General features: G+C 40.3%; 1 protein-coding gene across 4 annotated transcripts in view; it reads right to left on the bottom strand.

Moving 5' to 3' along the window:
* DPYD (dihydropyrimidine dehydrogenase) overlaps positions 1-24952 on the bottom strand; it is a 594441-nt gene that overhangs the window by 153255 nt on the left and 416234 nt on the right. For all 4 annotated transcript variants that reach the window (XR_016280498.1, XR_016280499.1, XM_089515658.1 and 1 more), the window contains 2 exons: positions 18918-18986; positions 9457-9540 (listed from right to left, as the gene is read on the bottom strand). Coding sequence is in view for 2 of the 4 variants with exons in the window: in XM_089515658.1 (XP_089371784.1) it covers positions 9457-9540; positions 18918-18986 (153 nt within the window). In the remaining 2 variants the exon portion in view is untranslated. The remainder of the gene's footprint in view (positions 1-9456; positions 9541-18917; positions 18987-24952) is intronic.

The following is a 24952-nucleotide window of genomic DNA, read 5'->3' as shown; positions in this document are numbered from 1 at the left end:
GGGCTACCTGTGTTCAGAGGAACATAGGAAGATGTCTCATATATTATGCTTCATATGTTGCATGTGTCACATTAGTCCTATTTTAGTTGACTATTGGGCCATCTAGATCAGTACTGACTTGACTGGCTGCTGCTGCTGGTTTTCTAGGGTTTCATACAGCCCTGTTTGGAAGGTCTAGGGATTGAATTTGGGAACTTTGGTATGCAAAGTATGTGCTCCACCACTGAGCTATGGCTCATCGGGTAATGAGATGAAATCCTTGTTCAGACACAAAGGAAAATGGTTGGTCTTAGGGAAATCACTATCTCCAGTGAGGGGGGGGGGATCTGTCAAAAGTTGTGTTAGTGGTGGGGGTGGTGACAGCAGCCAAAAGGGCATGCGGGCCCTTCTCCTTCACCATGGCCTCCCCAAGAAGGAAGCTGCCACCACTGCAAAACCTGGAGGGGCATGAAGGCCCTGTTCATTTGCCACAGCAGTGCCCTCCTCTTGAGGAAGAAGCCACCATGATGATGAAACCAGGAGAGGCACACTCACCAGTGGCGACCTCCTCCTCATGAGGGAGCTGCCACCATGGTGAAGCTTAGAGGGGCATGTTCACCCTGCCTCTTCACTTCAGTGTGCCTCTCCATCCTCAAGAGGAAGCTGCCACTGTGGAGAAGACAATTTGGGTGCTCACCCCTTCTTACTCTGCAGTGGGAGGGGAGCCTGACTGGGTGTCATTCCTCTTCTGAGGTGTCAGCCAGTGCATCCCCACACTGTCCTAGTGACTCCACTAAATAGCCCTATGACACATTCCTCGAGGATAAAGGGGAAAGGGACTGAAAAATTATGCACTACCATATGCTTGCGGGAGAAACGGTGGGACTGTAATATGAACTGGAAACTCTCAATAATCTTGACATAACTATTAAGTATAATGATCCCATTTAAAAATGTCACTGCACTGATATAGTATTCTGCAATGACTCTGGACAAAAATCCCAGAAAGTATGCAACTTCTAAACATTTTCATGATGTATATTAGGGTGAAATACTACAGTGTGCCTGTGCCATACGCGGGTGCACTATACACGGCTTCCAGCTTATGCAGAAGCCGCGTGACTGTAATGGTAATGGTGTGCGCCACCATGAGCATGTGCCTCATTGTTTCCAATGGGGCGAAAGCATACATGGATTTCACCTGCGTAAGGGGAGGGACCACTGTATATGCAGTAGATGTTTATCTTATACATGGCATAGTATTAACCAAGGTTAAAACAATTATGCATTACTATATGTTAGTCTATCTTCCTTTAAGATCTGTATGATTAATGACAAGAGATACTGCTGTATTCAATGACACACATCATTTTTATTTTTTCTTTCCATGGACTCCTTTTCTTTAAACAAAAAATGTCTCATATGTTAGGGTCTTTTTGTTTGTTTGTTTTAAAGATTTCCCATACACTTAACTGCAGATTTTCAGGAAATCATTCTTATTTCTTGGAATAAGATTTAAGAAAATTAATTCATAGAAAGAACAAAACATTTTAAAAGAATAAAAATCATTTGGTAAGAAGCCAGAACCCAAAAGGAAGACATAGAACTAAATGAGTTACCGGTAAATTCCAGTAACAGTAGTAATTTTGTCCTTGCTAGAAAGCAACAGCAGGAGAGGAGATTAAAGACAGCAACAGGGGAAAATGGAAAACAGAGACCCAGGAGGCAAAGGGAAAGAAAGCAGTTAAAGCTGCAGAACTCAGTAAAACTTGGATGGATATGCAACACCACACACACCAAAAACAAAAGGAATAAGGGGGAAAATCCCTAACAAGAACATTGAAATGCCAAAGGAAAACATAAAACTGAGATCTGCAAAACCTTCCTTTGTAATTACCTGTCTTAAATAAATTAAAGTCACCAGATCCTGTCTGATCTTGGAAGCTAAACAGGGGCAGCCCTGGTTAGTACTTGGATGGGAGACTGTTAATCAATACCAGGTGGTGTAGGCTATATTTCAGAGAAAGGAATTGGCACAATTACCTCTAAGTATTCCTTGCCTAAGAAAACCCTATGAAATTTGTGGGGTCGCCATATGTCAACAGGCAACAAGCACCCACACATTCTTTATGATTGGTTTAAGGTAGGTTATTATTTCCTTTTGCCAATCCAACCTGAATTAGCTGTGAATGTATGAATAAATTTATTCAATCAAAAATTAAACAGCCCAAATATTTGACCATGTCATAATAGGATCAAATATACAGGACAACAAAACAAGCTAACCCACACCCACAACATATCCCAAAGCGAACTGAGTCTGTAAAATAAAGGAACCTGTTGGATTACTTTGTTCTTCTGATCATGAGAACAATTTAAGTAACACTTGGACAGTATAAATGTGGTGCTATTTTTGCTGGTTTGGCTGCACTACACAGTTATACCAGCTTCATATAAATTGTCATATTAATTGTCATGGCTCTATGCTAAGGGATTTTGGGTGTTTTTTTTTTACATGATATGATGTAAATCTTATTTTATCCCTATGTGTATGAATGAAAATTTTGAATGTTTTTTCCCCACTGTGCTTTTGCACATTTTTTATGATTAAATAAATAAATAAATAAACCAGGACTTCTTTGCAAAATCTTTAAGAGGGATTTTTTTGGTGCAAAACACATTGGTCTGCATCAAAGTCCTTTTTGCCAGGATACACACACGCACGCACACACGGACCTTTTTTGTAAGCAAGTTTGATGATCTTATCCCTTTTGTCCTCATTTAAAACACAAGCTTTGTGATTGTACTTCAGAGGTTAGATAAATCCAGCAATGACTGCATGTTTGTTATGTGAACAAGAGAGTACAGTATTGCTTTCTATTAGGCCCTAATTTCCACCAGATTTTTTTTTAAAAGAACAGGGCCTAATTATGTGAAAGGCCAATTATGAAGACAAGAAACCACAGTGACACTTCTCTCAGCATGATCAACTACATCAACAGACATGGACGGGAAACTGGTAGGAAGAAGACAACTGATATTAATGTGAAGCTAATGTAATAAGCCATCTCAAGGATCAGTGATTCAATGTGTAATGCAGATATACTTTTTCTGTTCTATACTATATTCTCCATGCATTTCTTTGCCACTTGTGTTGTTTTTGCTGCTGATGTTGCCTCATGGTCCCTACTTACCACCCAGCATTATATCTCTGTGGAATGATCTCCTTATCTCTGCTGTGGTTTTGCTGTAAAATCTCCCAAGGGAGATACAAGAGTGAAGTCCTTTATTAATGACTGGGCCCTAGACAAAGGTCAGTAAGACAGCACAGGTATTTAGCTTTGCCTTGTGGCTGATAAGCTTGAAGTCAGCTGGTCAATTTTGTTTTTAACCCTTGACCTCCTCTAACCATAACAAATTCTTCCCTGGAAACATCAATCTTCAGCCTGTGTTCGGATATAATTACAGACCCGTCCAACCTGGGATGCAGGAGAATTTGAACCTCTACAACAAAAGGACTATTATTTCATTGGAGTCAACAAACAAGCCTCCTGATTTCCTGAAACAGTGAAAGTAGTGTTGTGCTTGTAGCATTTATAGAAAAGGGTGGTGGAAAGTCCAAGAGCAAAATAAAATAAAAATAAGCCTGGTATGTGATGCTCCACCCAGCTTTCTAAAATACACATTGCTGAGGAATGTGATGACCAAAAACTGCAGCTAGTTGGGATTAATTTTGTCATGTAAATTTTATCCTAAAATCTGTAGCTCATTGTTAGTGACAGATAAGCTTTCGACCTTCAGATTAAAAACAAATTGCTAATGTTGCAGCATCTGGGTGGTGTGGAAAGAATACAGATGTCCAGATGGATACAGGATGGGGTAGGCTTACACCAAGATTCTGTTCTGGGTCAAGCTAAACTGTGAAGGGTTTTCTCCCTACATCAAGAGAGAAATGCAAGCATTTTACCTTCTCTCAAACTCCTTGCCTTTCTTTCTTTCTTTCTTTCTTTCTTTCTTTCTTTCTTTCTTTTTTAATAAGCCGGTTTCAACCTGTGCCAGCAGGAATAATATATGCAAGCACTGGAAGCCTCTTGGATGAGAAGTCAGTGGGGAACAGCCTGGCTACATGCATTTTTACATATCTTCCAGCTACCAGAGAATCAAAGAGCCAACTGCCCAAGGCTATTCTGTGGATTTATAAGACCCCTTGAAGGAACTTGGAACCATGAGCCAATAATACGCCAAAGTTATTATTATACAAACATGTACATATACAACAGTAGTCAATTTTGCTCTCCACATAATGTGGATTTTTGTTTTAATATTTTATACGCTTCTATTATCTTTAAAATAAATTCTTCATTTAGAATGTTATTTCACTTGCTCAGGGCATTACATTATGGAAATCAGGCTGGTGTTAACTGATAATTCTTATTCTGAAGAATGCTGTGCACCCCAGAATACTTTCTGATTGTTTTTATTTGAATTCAAAACCCAGCACATTGCAAAGGCTTAGCACAACTTAGATTAAATTCCCTGCTTCCAAGTGAAAAACTCACATCACTCTTCCGCTCAAACCTTCTCCACTCCTAGCTCTTCTACAAATAGATTCGGAATAGTGGGGGAAAGGACTTTGCCCAAATTGACTCCTATGTAATACACCTAGCCTTGCAATTTTTGCTAAGTTGATTTATTAGTTTTTATTTGTTTATATCAGGTTAGGAAATCTGTGGCTCTCCAGCAATCGTTGAACATCATGTCCCACAGTCTCTCATCATTGGCTATGCTGACAAAGGCTGCTGGGAGTTGCCATTCAAGAACATTAGAAGGCCAAAGTTGTCCTATCTCTTTTTAAAATAAAGTCCACACACAGCATAGCCTATTTAACAGATTTAAACTATATCAGCTGTCACTAGGGCGGGTTATAGACCGCCCATTTGGGGCGGGCTGCACCTGCCCCTTTCCCCGGTGTATCGGGGCCTCAGTGTGTAGAGTGGCAGCCGCTGAGGCCCCGATCTGCCGCTTTTCAGGCTGCGGGGAAGCAGCAAAATGCTGCTTCCCCGCAGCCTGAAAAGGGGTGTCCCTGGGGCTTCAAGCCCCAAGGACACCCCGTGGCGGCGGGGAGAAGAGAAAGGGGCCGCTTGGCCCCTTTCTCTTTTAGTCCGCTGGGCGCAGCTGTCTGAAGGCTGCGCCCAGCGGACTAAACCAGGAAGGAGCTCCGAAACGGAGCTCCTTCCTGCTCCGTGTTCAGGGCGCACTAAGCGCCCTGGTGCGGAGCAAGGACGTCACGTCCGCGCCACCCTGTCTAGAGGCGGCGCGGCCGTGACGTCCTCACGGCGGTGGCTGTATGGAAGGGCCGCCGCCGTTTAGTGCTGGACGAGCACGCACTAGGGTTAGGGCGGTGCGGAAGCACCACCCTTTTGTAACCCTAGTGCGTGCTCGTCACGCACTAAAGTGCCGGTCTGTAACCGGCCTTATTGTGATTTCCATTCTCCTGTGAATTCAGTCCTGAGTTCGAGTCTTGCAGTGAAGAATTGGTGGGATAGTGGCTGTCACGTTCACATAATTGGTGGCATCGGTGGCACACATTAAAAAGGAGTGAAAGGTTTTGAGAGATTTTGGCAGTGTCACCATCACAGGCCTGAAGCAGACAGGCCAAATAAAAGCTTATAGCTACTTTGGGGGTGTGGTATTTAGATGATACATGCCCCTGAAATGGCTGGAAACTGTTCTGAGGCCACCTAAGGTGTCCCAAAGCTGCTGGCAAAAGGGGTGGACATAATCCACTCCTGGAGCAGCCTGTTTGGGACCCCAGCAGCAGCCCACTTCAGGAGTGGGCTGCACAGTTGTCATGGCCCCAGAACAATTGCGGCCGGAGTGGCTGAAGATCGCTCTTTCTGGGCCATCTGCTTCGGCCTATGACTTGCATCTTTCTGCATCCTATTACATTCTGTCCCATCCCCACAACTGTATAAATATGCTTTATACCTGAAACCTTAACACTGTAGCTAAAGAAGTGGGTTTATAGCCACAAAAGCTAGGGCTAAAATAAAAACCAGTTACAGTAGTCTTAAAGGTGCTTCCATATTTCTTTTCTTCTTCCCCTCCCTTCATTCTCTTTATAGTGTGCCCTAACTCCTTTCTCATATCTGGGATCAAATATTAATAGAAACAGGAATTGCAGCCAAGAAATCAGAAGAAGATTAAGAATGAGGTAGGCAATTATGAAGGAACTAGAAAAGATCCTAAAATGCAAAGATACACAACTCATCACAGAAGTTAGAATCATACAAATCATTGTATTTCCTAATTTATATATATATATATATATATATATATATATATATTTCGCTTAATCTCAGGGAATCCAAGCGGATGCAAGGATGTAAGAATTGGACAGTTAAGAATGAAAATAGGAAGAAAATCCATTCATTTGCTGGCGAAGAGTGCTGAGGATTCCATGTACAGCCAAAATATAAACAAATGGGTCCAAGAGCAGATTAAGCCAGAAATCTCCCTTGAAGCCAAGATGACAAAACTTAGACTGGCATACTTTGGGTACATCATGAGAAGTCATGCACCACTGGAAAAAACTAATGCTAGGAAAGGTGGAAGTATAAAGAGAAGAAGGCCACATGTTAGATGGATGAACTCTATTGAAGAGATCACAAGTATGAATTTGCAGGAGCTGGGCAGAGCAGTGGAGGACAGGGGGTCTTGGAGATGTCTCATCAGCAGGGTCGCCATGGGTAAAGAGTGACGTGAGGGCAGTTAACAACAACAAAACAAACTCCTTTGTCCCACAGTACCTCTAGCTGTAGTAGAGGTTATGAGCTGTAGGGAAATGGCCTGAGAGAATATGGTGCCAATGTAGAAAAATAAGCTTGGATACTGAACTCGGCCCAGGCACCCGAGATGGGGAAAAAGGAGATTTCCCTGACCCCCTCTTCACCATGTTCCCTGAAAATGCTACACACCCTGGTGATCAGCTTTGCGGTAGGAGGAGGTAAGTGGTGATCCTCTAAAATCATGAAAAGGGAGATTTAAAATACCAGAATGCACATGCTAAAATGAGATATTCAATGTAAAACGAAACAATCAAATTTCTTCAGCTAAGCAGATTTCTGACAAATGTAATTGTTAATTATAAAAAAGAAATACTTCTTCCATCTGTATTTTATAACAAAAAGTTTTTAAATGGCCTAACCAAATGGTATTTGGCCTCACTCATGCAGCTGAGCACACTTTAGACCTTAAATAGTATCCTGACACACATAAACATATGACTTTTTTGTCAATGGCCCAGCACAAACAGGTCAAATGATGCAGATTCCAGCCATGTTCCGGGTGTAAGTGTTCAGATGATGCACACCCCAAATGTGGCCAGAAGTAGTGTCATCCAGGAAGAACAGGGCTAAGAAGGAGTGGATAGGATTTGCTCCTTCCAGAAGCCAGGTTCAGGGCTACAGCGGCAGCTCCGATTTGCCCTGGGAATGTGTGGTTGTTGCGCCCCCAGTGTGATCGGTGCTGGTGCGGCCATGCACTGCTCTTTTGGGCCTGTCTGTTTCAGACTATAGTGGAGGGAGGAATTCACCACCTCCATAATGCAGTGACCTCAACTCTCTTGAAACTGTTGCCTGCTCTCTATCTGAGAAGGCTATTTAGTGGCCACTGGACAGCAGGAGACATAAGGACATAAAGTCATAAGGATAGCATCCTGCAGCAACCCTCCAAGAATGTCACAGAAGATGATGTCATTGTTGTATGTCCAGCTACATGGACATAGTCAGACACTCCCCTCCTCTCATCCATCTCCCCATACAGTATCTTGACCAACATTTTCTGTGCTGGGAATGGGAAGGTTTTCTATAATTGCATTGTATGAGAGAGATCACTAGCTGGTGAGGTTTAAACAACTGTGAGTTCAAGCTTCTGCAGGAATAGGGAATGTGTTAAGACAATCTGGCCCAGGAGGCTGATGTATCGATGGTATCCATATCTCAGACCACTCAACAATCCTAAGTGAAGAATTTGCACAGCACTTTACAGATAAAATAGCTCATATGCTATAGTTGATACAAATTCAGTGGATGTAACTCAGGCCCCTGCTTGTCCAGTGATAACGGATACTTTTCTATTTGTGCAATTTGAAGATATGAACAAGATCCTTGGGAGAGTTGAGAGCTACAACCTGTATTCTAGATCTTGTTGTCATCCCACTCCAGGGGGTAACCAGCCAAGTGGGAAAAGGGAGTTGTCTCTTAATGGCAAGGGATGATCGAACATGCATGAAGGAGGCTGTTGGAAGACATCTACTGCAAAAAAAATTCACCAGATCCCACCATGTTGGATAACTATCAACCAGTCTCCAATATTTTACTTTTTGGAAGGTACTGGAGTGTGATGGCTTTTCAGCACCAGGAGATGCTGCATAAGACAGACTATCTAGATGCATTTCAGTCTGGTTTCAGGCCAGGTTATGGGGTGGAGATAAATTTCCTTGTTTTGGTGGGAACTGGATATAAGGAGTGCTTTGCTGCTGGTTCTGGACCCCCTGGGGTTATACTTTCCCTGAAAATACAGGTTTTAGGTTTGGCATACTCCTGGATTCATCCATGCACCTGAAAGTTTCAGCAGTGGTCAGGAGTTCATTTTCACAATTGAAGCTAGTGTACCAGCTCGCTTGTTCCTGGAAATGTCTTGGGCATAATGACACAGGCCTTAGTTGATTGGATTACTTTGAGCTACTTTATATAGGTCTGACTTTGAAAAGGGCACAGAAACCTTAGGACCCAAAACTATTAACTACAGCTGGCTACAGGTAGCATACAACTCCCTTGTTGTTACAATCAGCATCACTAAAGACAACCAATTTGATGTCAAATTGCATTATTTCTACAGTGTAGATGCACCTGTCCCTGGGACAAATCAAATCCAAATCTTGTGTTGTTCCAAGGTGTTGAACTCTATCTCTAAAACATTTTCAGCACCTGTGTCAGCTCCTTTACAGTTGGGCTTAAAAAACAGACCAGACTGTCCCACTGATGCTTCAGTCACCAGCCTCTGCTGCTTAGCCTACTTTCTAAGAACCATGAAATGCTTCTGCTGTGGCTAACCTTCTGCAAAATGCCTATGAGCTCAAAGTCGCTTGTACTGCATTTCCCCAGAGAGGTTGGTCAACATTAAGAATGTATAAAGTACAATTCTGTCTGAGCATTTTGGCAACTATTTGTTATGATATTGCTTCCTGTCAAGCGCATAATGCAATTTTGTCTTCCATAAAAATAAACGCTGTGTGTAATCTCAGACTCTTGTCATTTCCCACATTTCTGGCACTAAATATTTAAACAAGGGGAGGCCAGAGAATCCCAAGCTAGCGATTGACTTCATGTGCTCTAGCCCCTGAGGTACGACTATCAATGAAATGGTGCTGTATTGCCGAAGAGACATGAAAGAGATAGCCGTTCAAAGACCTACCTGCCCACAGGCCAGGCCCATGCCTCTCTCTCCCATGCCATGCGGACAAGATAAATTTAACTCCAGGGCATCCGCTCCAGAAGCCTGTGTGGCACACAGAAAAAGAAATATCAAATATTAACTGCCAAACGGTATACCACTTCACTGAAGGTAATTTCCCAAATGACAACCTGATGTGTAGATAATTCACGAGGCATGCAATATCATTCCCACCACACACACACACCAATATTTATTTCAGTTCATGACTAATTTAAAGTCAAAGGTAGCAAAGTAAAATGAAACACAGCAAACTTTAAAGGGGCACATTAAAAAGGAACCTGATTTTATAGGAACATTTTTTTAAAAAAGAACTCTCATCCTTCTCAAATCAGCTCTAAACTCTATTAAAGCCATTTTAGATAGTAAAAGCTGAATGAAGCAGTAAAATGTTGGACTGTACCATTTTAGAAAGCCAGTAAAAGTGTCTGTGTGTAAAACTGTTAAGTACATCCATGTGTAACAACTTTGTGCATATTGTAAACTCGCTCTTTAGAAGATCATATTTAGCCATTCTCTCTGCTATGCTGTTTTTGTACACAAATAGTTTCTAACAATGGGGATTTTGTTATTTTCCCCCCCAATAATAGATTGTGCTGCTGGTGGTCTGCTCGTACTGTTAAGTCTTTTGCATTCATTTGATGATGCTTTTCTTGTTAAAAAAAAAAAGGAAAAAAATAACCCAAAAGACTGGTTTTAATTCAGTAAACACACTAGGGTTCAGCAGAGAATAGATAACTTGGAGGATATATTACACAAAGCATGGGATGAGGAAGATCTTTGGCAGTTAAACTAGAATCAAGGGGCAAAACAGACAGCCCCTTTGCACCAGCTTGGGGGTGGCATCAGAGTGCAATGTTTAGATGCTGCATGCTCTGACGCTGCCCCAAGCTGGTGTCACACAGCCACATAGCAGGCAGCTTTGTGGCACTCCGGTGGCACAGAGTTCATATGCCACATGATGCAGGAGCACTGCAAAGCCGAGGTGGTGGCAGAAAAACCAGGTTTTTGCGGGCTCAAAAAGGAGTTGCATTTTGCCGCTTCTTTTTGAACTGGAAAAAAGCTGGGTTCGGGGTGTGGCATGCAGCTGCCATGGCCCAGCCCAGTTTTCCAAGGGGTAGCATGAAGCCGCCCCTTCAGGGCTGTCTGTTTCGGTCCCAAGTCCAGTTTAGGCTTGTTTAGTAGCAATCTACTTCTTTGGGGTCAGAGTGTTTCCCAAGCCTCCTCTGAGGCCACATCTGTGCTGAAGAACTAATCCAGTTTGACCCGACTTTAAAGGCCATGGCTTAATGCTATGGCTTTCTGGGAATTGCAGTTTGTTTTGGCACCAGAGCTTTCTCATAGAGAAGGCTAAATGTTTCAACAAAACCAAAATCCCCAGAATTCCATAGCCTTGAGCTGTGGCAGTCAAAATGTTGTCAGACTGGATTATTGCTGCAGTGTGGAGGCAGTCCACTTCCTTCCTATTTAATACAGTCAATATGAAAGTCCTGCAAGTCCTAGGCTAGATGACCCTGAGTTTTCTACACTATTCTACTGGTGGCTATTATTGCCTGGTGAGTGTGGGGAGATTGAACAACTAGTCCCATCTTGGATGACTAGGGTTGCAAAGGATATTCACAGATTTTGTTAGCCTTCAGGTGCAATGTTGTATCAGTATGTCAAGGCCCACCATCAAATAAATACTTACATACACCCACACCCATACAATATTGTTTTCACCCTTCAGCAAGAGCAAGAATCTAGCACCCTTTTTAAAATTTTCAGTATTTTTTTGTACAAAAAATATTTTGCACAGAGAATTTTACAAGTACTAAAATATAAGATAAATAAATGAACAAAACAATCACAGTCTTGCCCAGCAGGGGAAAAGCTTTTGACATTTTTCATTCACATGCCTGTGGATGTGTTGATTTTCCTCCCTACCTTATGGCAGCAGGCCTTTGGCTCATAAGCTGTAAATATACTGGAACTGGTTTACTGTTGTTATTTTTTACTGATTGTTTTTTTTTCTCCTATGTTTTTATGTTTTATTGTATTTGATAACACCATCCAGCTGCATATATTATAGATGCAAGCTAATAAATATTTTCATTTTTCTTTTCAGGAATTCCCACCTCCACATGCCTTATTCATATTCTCTAGATTCCCCAGAAGCAGAGAATCGCTCTTTAACAGAATAAAAGGATGCTTTAAAAAAATGAGAACACCTTATAGGAAGACTACAAGGAATAGAGAGGACAAAACAGGACTTGGCATGAATAGGCAGACCATGTGTAAACACAGTAATTATTTCCAAATTTGCATGAATATGTATAAATTAGAATACGTATAAATTAGCACATGCAGGTTTTCCATATCTGTCTTCCTTTGTGGGTAGAATTGGGTTAGTCTGGAATATCAATATGCAAAGGGATCTTGTCACACCTTTGAGACTGAGCTACAGACGTAGCCTAAGCTTTTGTAGACTTGGTGTACTTCTTCAGATGCAATTGTGTTTTCTTTTGTCTCTGTGTGTGTGTGTGTGAAATGCAAGTGGCCGCCCTAGCAATGGGGCTTCTTGACTTGTTGTCTAAACAGAGATGGGCAGAGGAGAATGAAAGTTGTGAGCTGTGCTGTTTCTAACCCATGTGTGTGTTTACACTCTTACCCCAAAGAGTGGGTTTGTTGTCCGTTGCTATACCACTGCTGGAGAGCCAGCATGGTGTAATGGTTTGAGTGTTGGGCTATGACTCTGAAGACCAGGGTTCGAACCCTGGCTCAGCCATGGAAATCTATTGGGTGACCTTGGTCAAGTCACTCTCTCTCAGCCTCAGAGGATGACAATGGCAAACCTCCTCTGAAGAAACTTGCCAAGAAAACTCCATGATAGGTTTGCCTTAGGGTCACCATAAGTTGGAAATGACTTGAAGGCACACAACAACAACAACATACCACTGTTGCCACTGGTGAATAATTGTAGGTTATTAGACTGGTTCAGTGATCCAAAATGTCTCTGGCCAGAGAACAATGTATGTGTATTCATGCCATGGGAAGTGAATTTTGTTTGAAACTACTTCCAACCTTCTTTTTCTAAAAAAAAAAAAAAAAAGTCAAGTGTTGCCTGTTTCCAGTGTTGGTTTCTGAATAAATGTGATCAAGCTAAGCCTTCCATTTAGTGTTTCATGGAGCAAGTGAAAAATTCCATATCCTTCCTACTTGACATCTAGTACAGATAGTGTGTTGTCTTTCCTTTGTATGCATTCATCTGAAGAGTCAGAAAATAAATCTCCCCACTAGTATTATTTTTGCATGAGAGAATAAGAAACCATTTTTCTCCTTGTCTGCATGATAAATTCTGTTGGTTTTAGAAGAATTTTTGCATTTGTGACCACAGTTCTTGCACAAATGGCATAACTTTGCACAAACTGCATGAAGGATGGGAACGGCATACATTGCATAAATGGGATGGATTGTGTAGCTGAACTATGATAGCTGTAGTTTGTTGTTGTTGTATGTCTTCACGTGGTTTCCAACGTATGGTGACCTAATATTAGGTTTTCTTGCCACGATTTGTTCAGAGTGGGTGTGCTATTCTAAGTCTGACAGAGTATGACTTGCTGAAGGTTACTCAATGAGTTTTCATGACTGAGCAAGGGACTGAAGTTCTACTCCCCCAGAGTCCTAGTCCAACACTTAAACAACCACATGGCTCTCAATAGTCTTGTTGCATGGTTTTAAATATATATATATATATATATATATATATATGGATTGGATGAGTTGTTTGCATCTTTTTGACTTAAACAGGAAGGAGGCTTATTCAAGAACTTGTCAGCAAATGTAATTTTTGCAAAAAAAAATAATGTGTGCAATTTTCATGCAAAAATGGTCTTGGAAGTGTAAACACTCTCACTGAGAATGTGCAAACTGCTCTTGCTGGCTCACAAACAAGGGGGGGGGGAGTTGATTTTCTTTGTCCTTGTCTACCAGGATGAAACAAACAATGAATCTCATTCATATGAGCCATATAAATGATGTGCAAAACTGGATGGAAAGCACTTGCAATTGTTCACAACTTGAATTCAAGTACAGAACACTGAGAATATGGGAGGAGCAGAAAGAGAGATAAAAGTTAACAAGACTTCTTCAGAGATTTATAAAGGTCAGCTTTAATTCTGAGATATGATTAAGTTCAGGCAAGAGGTCTTATTTTATCTAAGAAGTTTCCCTATCCCTATGAATTATGAAGGAATAGAGGGTCTATCATGATTAAATGAGCTATGCCCTGAAGATCTTTATTCAGTGCTCAGCACGAGAAACTTGGTGAATTCTAGAGAATTATGATGCAGACTTCAGGAGATGTTTGGAAGCGAAATCATTATCTTCAAATGAAGACACCATTTAAACAAGTCCAGTTCAGGCAAATAAGCATTTCTGCTTAGGTGCTGATAACACCACAAGAAAGGGAAGGGCACAAGTTAGACTTCACACCTCCCTTTTTTGTCTCAATTAAAAAGCCTCAGGTAATTCACTAGAAGGCAGCAGCTCAAGTATGGTTTTAAAGGATGTCTTTTTATCTCAGGCAGCAACAAACCAGGCATGAGATTTTTGACTTATTTATGCCACAGCAGTTTCTTGGGTCTAGGCTTAAAACTTTTGGAATATGTTATAAATCCACTCCTTCAGGCTACTCCTCTCCTGAGGATATGATATATGTGGTTCTAAATAGGTGTGACTTAAAATTGCAGAGAAATTTTTAAGTACAGTTGTTGTTTTTGGGGGGGGGGGTAGATGAATCAGGACATAAGAATCAATTTGGTTTCTCTATTTTATTGAGGTCAAATGAAGCACACCCCCAAGACCAGAAATTACTGAGGGGTATATCTTCATTAAATTCCAAAATTAGTTGATGCAAGAGAAGACAAGGCTCCTGTACCTTTAAGAAGGAAAGGGAGGATTTTGGATGATCTGACCACGCAAGAGTGAATAATACTACAGCCTTGAAATGAAGAACAATGAAGATGTAAGACCCCTCTTCTTTATTGCATCTGATCACTGTTATCATATCCTGACCTAGGAGACTGGATCATACCCCTCCAGACGTTGTCAGACTACAATGCCTAGCAGCCCTAGCAAGCATTGGTTACAGTAAGAAATGCAAGGCCCTATAGCCCAACAACATCTGGAAGGCTACTCTATCCCCGATACATACTTAACTTGAAGATTAGTTGACATTAAATCTGACTGTGACTTGGTTGGGTAGTTTTGTAGCACTTCTAGCCTTATTGAAGCCTGATTTTAATATAAGCTGCAGAAAGGGCCTAGGTTGTCTGGATATTACCTACTAACTTTTAACTTAACAAGGCAGGAACAAGCCAATACTCATTTATTTAAAAATCACACACAATATTACTAAGGCTAAATTAGAAAGTTGCATTTTATTATTTCTGAGCGACAGGGCTGACTTTTGCCTGCTGTGTGCCATGGTTCAGAAACTCTAAAGAGACTGATCATGAGAAATGCTATCCATCATTTTCCTGAAAACCTCCCCTTCCTGTTGAGCTTTACAACTTATGCATGTGGGACTGTTATTATTTTTGTTATTTACTACCATGACAAGTTGACCTTTAGTCTACATGGGCTGGCCTCCTGTGGAGACTAGACTACATACCCTCTAGGGCTTATGCACCTTGGAAGGTCACAGTGTTTGGCAGTGAGCTGTTTAAATTTTTAAAAATGTTCTTTTTGTAGTCCTATGGCATGCGGGGAGGCAGCAAAAGTCTGGAATGGAATGATACCAAACAGATGAAGAAAGAGCAGAGACAAATACACACACACACACACACACCCCAATGGCTCAACTTTCAATGGTACTGAAGCTAAATAAAATCATAATAACTACATTGTTGTTGTGTGCCTTCAAAGTCATTTCTCACCTATGGCGACTTTAAGGTGAAGCCATCATAGGGTTTTCTTGGCAAGATTTTTTTCAGAGTGGGTTTGCCATTGCCTTGCTCTGAGGCTGAGAGAATGTGACTTGCCTAAAGTCACCTGGCCAATTTCCATAGTAGAGCAGAGATTCAAACCCTGGTCTGATACTAGTCCCACACTAAAACCACTATATGACACTGGCTCTGAGGTTTGTAATGAACTGTTAAAATATGGTATGGCAGAAACTTGCAAAGTATCCTATCTGTTGCTTTGATAAAAGTTATATAATACCAACATTATATTGATCCATCTGTGAAAAGGTCCCTTCAACAGGATGACTGCTTTGGGTATTAACTGTCATGAAATTATTTTCCGGTGTGCTTCTAGCCAACTCTAGTTCCCAGACTGCCAGAGGATTCACTCTTGTTATGAATGGCACCTGCATGCCCTTTTTTTAGTTTGTCCAGAGCCATAGTTAGATTCACCAATTGAGAGTGCTTTTGCCTCTTCTAAAGGCTTTCTGTGAAATTAGCATGTACACTAAAAACAAGAAGGTTCTGGACTTCAGCTTTTTTGATTCATTGAGACCATCTTCCATTTTGCTTTGCTTTTGCTAATTGGGTATAAATGATTTTACACTTTATTAATTTGCTAATTGACTATTTTATTAACAAGAGGCAGCATGGTGGAGTGGTTTGAGTATTGCACTAGGACTCTGGAGACCAGGCTCTAAATCCCAGTTCGGCCATGGAAACCAACTGAGTGACCTTGGGCAAGTCACACTCTCTGAGCCTCAGAGGTTGGCTGAAGATACTTACCAAGAAAACCCCATGATAGGCTTGCCTTAGGGTTGCCATAAGTCAGAAACAAGTTGAAGGCACAAAACAACAAGAACAATTTGCCTACTTTATTGCTTCATTTGATAACACAGTTTTGTGCCTGGGTTACTGTTTAGAGTATTCTACTCTAACTGTGCTTTGATTTCTATAGTCCTGGATACTGTCTAGGATATAGCCTAAGATCAGTTGGTATGCACAGGCATCCAACTTCCTTATACTTCTTTAAGGGTATTCTGGTAAATGCATTTTTCTCCTTAACTAAGGGTGCACCTACACTGTAGAAATAATGCAGTTTGATATTACTTGATGTTCTGTAGCTCCATCCTATGAAGTCCTGGGATTTGTTGTTTTACAAGATCTTTAACTTTCTCTGCCAAAGAGTGCTAGTGCCTCACAAACTACAAATTCCAGGACTCTGTAAAATGGAGCCATGGTATTTAAGGTGGTGTCAAACTGCACTATTTCTACAGTACAGATGTACCCTAAGACATGAGTGGTGTTTCCCTCCCTGGATATTGCCTGGTACTGAACATTTGGTCACAGTATACTGTTAAGTATTTACCCGGTTTTCTGGACCAGTGCATTCTGGCTAAGCTCCTGGACTCTCAGAATCTTAGGAGCTCTAGATTTATCCCTGAATCAGCCTGAGAGAATGCAATGGAGTGGTAGCAATGCCAGGTTGGCAATGACCTATCAGGGGTAGGCAACCTTTTTGAGCCCAGGGCTGGGTTGCTGTCCCTCAGACAACTGGGGGGGGGCGAACTCAAAATGGCGCCCGGAGCAGTGCGGCAGGGGCGGCAGTCGGCGGCAGGACCGGGTGTGGCCGGTCCCAAGGCCTCGCCGGGCCAGATCTGGCCCATGGGCTATAGGTTGCTGACCCCTGACCTAGATGAAGGCTCAGGAGATTTAGGTCTAAAATACACTGCAGAAATAATCCCGTTTGAGACTGCTTTAACTGCCCTGACTCAGTGCTAGGAAATCCTGGGGATTGTAGTTTACTAGACCCCTCTGACAGAGAAGGCTCAATGTCTCACAAAACTACAGTACCCAGAATTGCCTGGCATTGAGCTAAGGCAGTTAAAGCTGTCTCAAACTGGATTATTTCTGCAGTGTGATTTGGACCTTAGACTGGTGAGAGTAGTGCCATGTGCGACTCTCCTGTTCTCATGATAATCTAGCAAACAGCGCCAGCTTTTTAAGGATTTAATTGTTTAGATGCAGAATCCAGTCTGATGTTATGTCACTCAGTAGACTGAAAATGGGTCAGTTTTCAGCAAAACCAAGGGATATGATTTTTCTCTCAAATGTGTCTCATTTCATATGGTGCATGGAGCCAGCGTGGTCTAGTGGTCTGAGCACTGGACTAGGACTCTGGAGACTAGGGTTTAAATCTCAGCTCAGCCATCTAAACCCACTGGGTGACCTTGGGCAAGTCACACTGTCTCAGCCTCAGAGGATGGCAGTGGCAACCCCCCCACCCCCCCCCCCCGGCCTGGAGAATCTTGACAAGAAACCCTTATGATAGGTTTGCATTTGGGTCGCCATAAGTCAGAAATTGTTTGAAGGTATGGAGAAATATACAAATTTTTAATGATTTTGTATATTAGTTAATATATTTATACTCTTCTATTACATTAGTATATTCACATGCATCAATAATGAATAAATAATATTCTTAAAAATACTCCCTGTTCAGAGAAAACATGTCTCTACCCCCAAAAATAGATCAAGAGGAAACCTTCTCATATTTGGGTCTCATGAAAATATCCCACCCCCACCCCCTGTTTACAGGGAAACATTCAAACATGCAAGCTCCTGCTGTGGCCTGCAATGACAGAGGCAACAAAAACAAAGACACTATTGAATCTGCGGTGTTTAAGCACTTGTTCCTAGGTAAGAGTATACAACACTGAAGGCTCCCTTGTATGTGAAACACACACAAGCGTTTGTTATACCACTCGTGTTAATTAAACATTTCTTGCTAAAAAAAATGCTATATTTTTAAAGGTTGTATTAAAATGTAAAAAAATCTACAAAGCTGAGGACTGAGATGTTTTCAGTTGTGCACAACAATATTTGTATTGCAGAAAGAAATCTCTCTCATTCTCTCTCTCTCTTTGTGTATGTGTGTGTGTCATACAATTACATGTAGGCTTTTATGCTGTCCTTTTCCATCCCACCCCCTGATCCATATTAGAACCAGAACAGCATTAAATCAGTATTTTATACTTTAAATATTCAACAGTTTTATATTCAAAATTTCTTCTGGTGCTGTCAAACTAGAGTGCCTGAAGGCAAGGTAAGATCAAGTTAGGTTCTCAAAGGTAGAATTAAATTTTATCAGGGCATCCGTCATAATATGCAGGTTGCTTAAAATGCAAATAAAAAGTGTAGCAATTCAAAGGCTAAAGAATTTTCAGGTAGAATGCAACATCCAGGGGACCATTTTTACAGAACTGATTCATTTCATTTACATTTCTATCATTTTAATGAAAACATGGAACAAACAAGCAATAATAGATATGTTTTAAACCCTACTTTTTCATAAGGATTTCCTTTTCTTGTATAGTCTCTCTAACATAATAAAAAAGATAGATAGATAGATAGATAGATAGATAGATAGGGAGAGAGAGTGAAAAACAGGGACAGAAAACATATTAAGATATTTACCTCGGCCATTTTTGAAAGTTCAGTCCAATCATCTTTATTATAGCTGCACATGATGCTGGCGATGACAATCTAAAAAGAGAAGCATTGTTTTATATATAGTTGCACTTCTGAATAATTATTTCTGTATATACTGAATATACTGCTTTTTGTTTGCTTTCAAATGCTTGTACCTCATTCTGGCAATTCTACAGTGTTGTAGTAACAGTATAGTAGTCCTGGGTATATTTAAAAAGTCTGCAGTAAAGTACACAGAATATTGGAAGAACAATGAAGCAATCAGGCTCTAGACAAGTAAATCTCTCTCGGCACAACAGAAAGATATGTGATTTGCCAGTTCCCTAAATCTCAAATCATGTGAATGAATTGCAAGGCAACTGTGTCCCATAACAAAGTCAATATTTTTTTTTAATATTGAAGTTTTACAAAACCCAGCTACTTTGTAGTACACGTAACTGGAGTAATGGGGGATAGGGATAGGGGGGTGTAATGGGACAGGGGAATTCAAATCAGGAGATTACAAATTTGCACTATTGCAAAGAAGCTTGGGTGAGGAAGTTGACACATTTTGAACCTACCCCTTTATTTTAAAAAAGTACAACTCCATTTTCACAGGTAGAAGCAAATTCCATTGACAAAATACACCTATAAGTAATTTTCAGAGGTTAGCATGGGAGTGATACACAGGAAACTGGCAGCAACTTGGAAACACAGGAAGTAATCTCATCTTGCTAGGTGTTAGAAATAGTATTATTACTAATCTCAGAGTCATGAATGGGTCACATTGTCCATATCTTGATTTATTTGAACATGATATAGGGAAAATGACAGGCAAAAAGCTATCTTGGGTTTCATAGTCTTCTGGTCTCACTGATTGCATCTTCTCCACTACCATCTCCCATATATATATGTTTCTGTATATAAAAACAGAATAAAAGGTCAGATTTAATGGTGACCTGGGCAACCAGATTAAATACAAAGATCAATGGAAGGACACTGGTTTTATGAAGACTATGCTACTTGCTATCACTCAGCTATCTGCTCAATATCTGCACGCAAAAGTACATGTATTTCCGTTTCAAATAGGAAGCATAGGTGTTTAAAACATTATTTGTGGGGGGGAAATACTGCAATGCACATATAATGTGATGTGCTTACAAGAGACTAAACATTTTGATGCATGCAAATTTATTGTCTCATGAAAAATGTGTCTTCTCCTTGCAAAGCCGTGAACTAGACTACAAATGAATTACAAATAACATGTTGAAAAATAGTGGAAAGTGGTGAAGAATTTTCTTTGCTTTGAGTAGCTTTGGTTTAAGGCCTGCTACTCATGAACTCCTTTCTTCAATTGGTTCAAAATGCAGCAGCCAGATTGGTCACCGGCACATCTAGGTTTGACCATATAACACCAGTATTAAAATATCTTCATTGGTTGCCAATTACCTTCCGGGTACAATACAAGGCGTCAGTCATTACCTTTAAAGCCTTACTTGGCTCGGACCTGAGTTACTTGCAGGGACGCCTCTCTGTACACAATCCACCCCACACTCTCAGAACATCAGGGAAGTATTTACTGGAACACCATAGTACCAGGTTAATGATGACTTCCCATAGGGCATTTACAGCAGCGATTCCAAAATTATGGAATAACCTACTGGAAGAGATCTGTTGTATTACTACCTTAGAAACCTTCAAGAAGGCACTCAAAACGGATCTCTTCCAGTGGGCTTATCCATTAGATTCTATATAGAAGTTGATGATAATATCCCATTCTTGACTGTGATCACTGACTACTGACAAATTGATTTTAGAGTACTAATAGGAATTAGTAAATTCAATATTAGTGTTTTATTGATTGTATTGATATTTTGTACCATTAGTATTACCTTGTATTATTTTATTGTTGTAATCCCACCTTGATCTTTGGAGAGGTGGGAAATATAAATAAACTCTATTATTATTATTATTTATTAATTAATAATTAATTTGTTTTATTTATATACCGCTATTCCAAAGATCATAGCGGTGAACAGCAAGTAAGCTAATTAGCAAGTAAGCTAATTTGCCCCCAACAGTCTGGGTACTCATTTTAGCCACCTCGGAAGGATGCAAGCCTGAGTCGAGCTTGGGCCCTTTTGCTGGTCTTGAACTTGCAACCTTGTGGTTTTGAGTGAATGGCTGCAGTACAGGCATTTAACCACTGCACCACCAGGGCTCCATCCTGGTTTTTATTATTATTTTTATTATTATTATTATTATTATTATTTCTCCTATTCCAAGTTGGGGGGGGGAACCTATGTGGAAAAATCACCTCGGCTTAGTGCATATGACATAGCAAGAACCAGCCCTCAATAATGCCATAAAAAGTAGCTTACATGTCCTCCAACATTTCACAGATGAAAACAGGGACATGTCTGGATAAGCAACATCAGCGTGTGGTCAAAATGACAAAAATCATTAATAATAAAGAAGGACACACAAGCTAAGACAGGCTGCAGCACTTTGCTTTTGCCTGAGTCTCCTGGAAAGGACAAGTATACCCTCCCTTTCCTCTCCCTCCTGCTGAGTTAATTGAGCATAAAAGATTTTCTGCTCTTTGAACTCCCTTTGCAGCAACTGACATACCCTGAGTGCTGGCCAAATGGCCGTAATAAAGTTATTATTATTATTTACATACCCTGAAGATAAAGACAGAAAGTGGGAGAATTAAACTTTGACATTTTAGAAGCAGCTGAAAAAGTGGGATAACAGACACTCGACTGGGATTGTCCCTGCCAAATCAGGCCAATTGGAGGGTATGTGTTCATCTTTAAGATGTGATAGGATAAGTATTTTGCCATGGCACCCCAATATTGTCTCAAATTGAATGAAACAGAATAATTAATAATTCATTCATATACTGTAATTTATTTGCTGAAACTATTTCTGATTTCACTCAATTTTATTAGTATCTATTATGTTTCAGAAACAAAAACTAGAGTCTTAAGTATTATGCATATACATAATATGTATGCCTTATGTACAACGCAGGAGTAGATCTGTGTTTATCTCAAAATTATTTCAAAGATTTGTTTTAAACCTTTTCTCTGGGGATAACAATGATTGACAGTCTCATCCAAAAGCCTTTTTTTTAAATGAGGGAAGACAAGAAGGAGGAGAAAAATGTTTAACTGGATTACTGACATGTGTACAATTAAGACAGTAGCTTAATTTTCAAACGCTTGATTTTTAGTGTGTTGCCTGTTAACCAATCTTTCCCCTTTTTTTTCAACATTAAGAATTATTTATGCCACTTAAAGCAGAATGATTGGATTACTATGTGATTTGACCCAGTTTAGCCAGTAATAGTGTGGATGAAATGTTGGGTGGTTTAAAGTAGTTTGTAGATGACTACGTTATCATTATTGGACTGAACTATATTTTTCCCTGCAGCAGTAACTGGTTTTTCAATTTCTTTAAGTTAGGACAATAATCCTCCAGTCCTACAATTCAAAGTTCTTTTTTTAAAAAATGTATTTATTTCTTTCTTGCCTCTTTCCTGCTCCTCCTTGTAGCATGTGGGACATGTTCCAATTTATATCAACAGAAATATCACCATTTTTTATACTTGTTCTCTTCTCTCAGTGGAAGATAAATGGTCATTTCTGTGAAAGAATGCATGCTTTCCTCTGTTAACTTTCCAGTGCTTTACTTGGGCCAGTTCACTCACAATATAGAAATAGAATATAGAAAAAGTTATTGTATATGTATAGTGGAGATATCCGTCTCTTATTGTAGCTTCTTTGCAGATTCTGGTGAAATATATACACACTTGTTCCTCCATATTTGCTAGGGTTAGGGGCACAAGATGCCCGTGCATATGGAAAAACTGCAAATAACAAAAACACCATGTTTTTACCTGACAGGACACCTCTCTAGGAATCTCTAGGTCTTCTAGTGCAACTCTGTGGTCAACGTCTGACAGACACTGACCATAGAACTGTGCTGGAGGGGCTACAAAGGCCTAGTACAGTATTCTCTCTAGGAATCTCTAGGTCTTTCAGTGCAACTTTTAAAGTTGACCATAGAGTTGCACTGGAGGACCTAGATGTTTCTAGAGAGAACATATTAATCAAATCTGTGAATAATCAAATCCGCAAATATCAAAGCTACAAATATGGAGGGATGAGTGTAGATAGCTAGCTAGCTAGCTAGATAGATAGATAGATCTCCAAGAAATGCATGCTGGCTGGGAGATTCTGGGAGCTCTCATCTAGAAACATGACTTCTTCAAGCTCTACTACATCACCTATCTTGGTCATGCATATGATTTATATGATTTGAATAGTCCCCACACATCATCGTTGTATGTGGCTAATTTCCAAGCCTGCATTTTGTTTAGAATCAGGGCCAGATAATTTATCTACATGAATGTTTAATAGGGGTTTGGGGTAGGATTTCCATACCACATGGCCTCCAAGTCTCAGCCAGTGTACTGATGCCCAAAGGACAAGAGATGTACTCCTGTACACTTCTATATCTACCACTACCAATTTTCTAACAAGTGAACTGTTTTACAAGACAATAATTGTTTTCAGAGTAGCCCAGATGCCAAGGAAGAAAGCTAAGATCATAATTATGTCGATAACGCTAAGGATTTTCTGCAACTATACATCCAGCAAAGTCAGCATTAGTGTCATAGCAATCAAAACTGTACAAAGGATGAAAGGAGATACTTTACTGGTAGAAGCAGTACACAATGGTGCCTCTCCCTGGATGGGATCAAGACTTGAAAAATATCTTCATGTACCATTCAGAAAACGATTCTCTCCTTGGGGCTACTTGATGGGACTGATCCAAGAAAAAGCCCTTAAAAATACCAACTACAACCAAATAACACACTCACAAATTGCACTGGCAAAAAGAGCATAATATTTACAGCACAGCCCTCTAAATGTCTGTTCAGAATATGTTCTCAAGGAAATGGATGGGATTTATTCCCAGGTAACTGGACTACATGCATAAAATTATACCTTTGTATTAACAGCATTAGCTAGGGAGCCATAGAACTGAAATGAGCCCACCGAGTGAGCAGGTTGGCAAAGAAGGAATGGAGCACTCTTTTCCTCCTCTGTGCTCAGCATACAAAGAAAATACAAATTTAAAAAGACCCAAAAACAAACAAAAAATAAACACAAACAGTTTGAGTATCCTTTATCTGGAATTTTGGATCCAAAATACAAAACTCTTTGAACTACATTCCTGTAATGTATTTGACAGGCTAGACAGAAACATCCTTGGAGAAAGACACAATTTGTGAAATGGTGGAAGGTCTGGTTTCATGTCAAGGACTACACGTGTATTCCCACAATTTCACAGATCCTCGCTTTCTACCCAGCCTCATCATTTATCATTACGTATGTGCAAATCCAAGTATTCCAAAATAAAAAAAAATCCAAAATGAGGAACACTGTCCAGGCATTTCGAATAAAGGATATTCAATCTGTATTTATATGTTCCATTTTCACTGAAAGAGATAGCGATCTAATAGTTCTTCTTCCTTTCCAAGATCTTAGCTCATGGACAGGTCATGCTCAGAGCACAAATGACATGTCATGGGCACTGCCTCATAGATAAGTGCACTGCTTTATCTCCATATGGGAGATCTAAGGACAAGATGTACTATGACAGAAATCTTTCCTTCATATCCTCTTACAACTCCAGATAAACAATCCATTGCAAAGGGATGCAAATATGTCTCAGTTTCACTTTTGTTGAGTTTCTCTCATTCCTGCCTGTATTTTCTATTTCCTGAGTTGCACATTTAATTGTGCATGTTGTCTATTTACACAACTTTCCAACCTTGACTGAAAAGCGTTTCTGAGTGCACACTTTAGTAATTCACTTTTTAAAATATGTACATTGTTTTCTGTGCACTGTATTTCTCAAAAATAAACTGCAAGTGTTGTAAAAGTGTGAATGCTGGAAGCAAGGTGCAGATACTGTCACAATATGTTCCAAGAGCTGCCAAAAATCTGTTTTCCTTGAGACTGTCA

This window comes from Sceloporus occidentalis, unplaced genomic scaffold (genome assembly GCF_023333645.1).
Source record: "Sceloporus occidentalis isolate IW3139 unplaced genomic scaffold, rSceOcc1.0.p SCAF_3, whole genome shotgun sequence".
NCBI classification, from domain to species: Eukaryota; Metazoa; Chordata; class Lepidosauria; order Squamata; family Phrynosomatidae; genus Sceloporus; species Sceloporus occidentalis.
The sequence above is the reverse complement of the archived record's forward strand: the minus strand, read 5'-3'. Positions and strand labels throughout refer to the sequence as shown.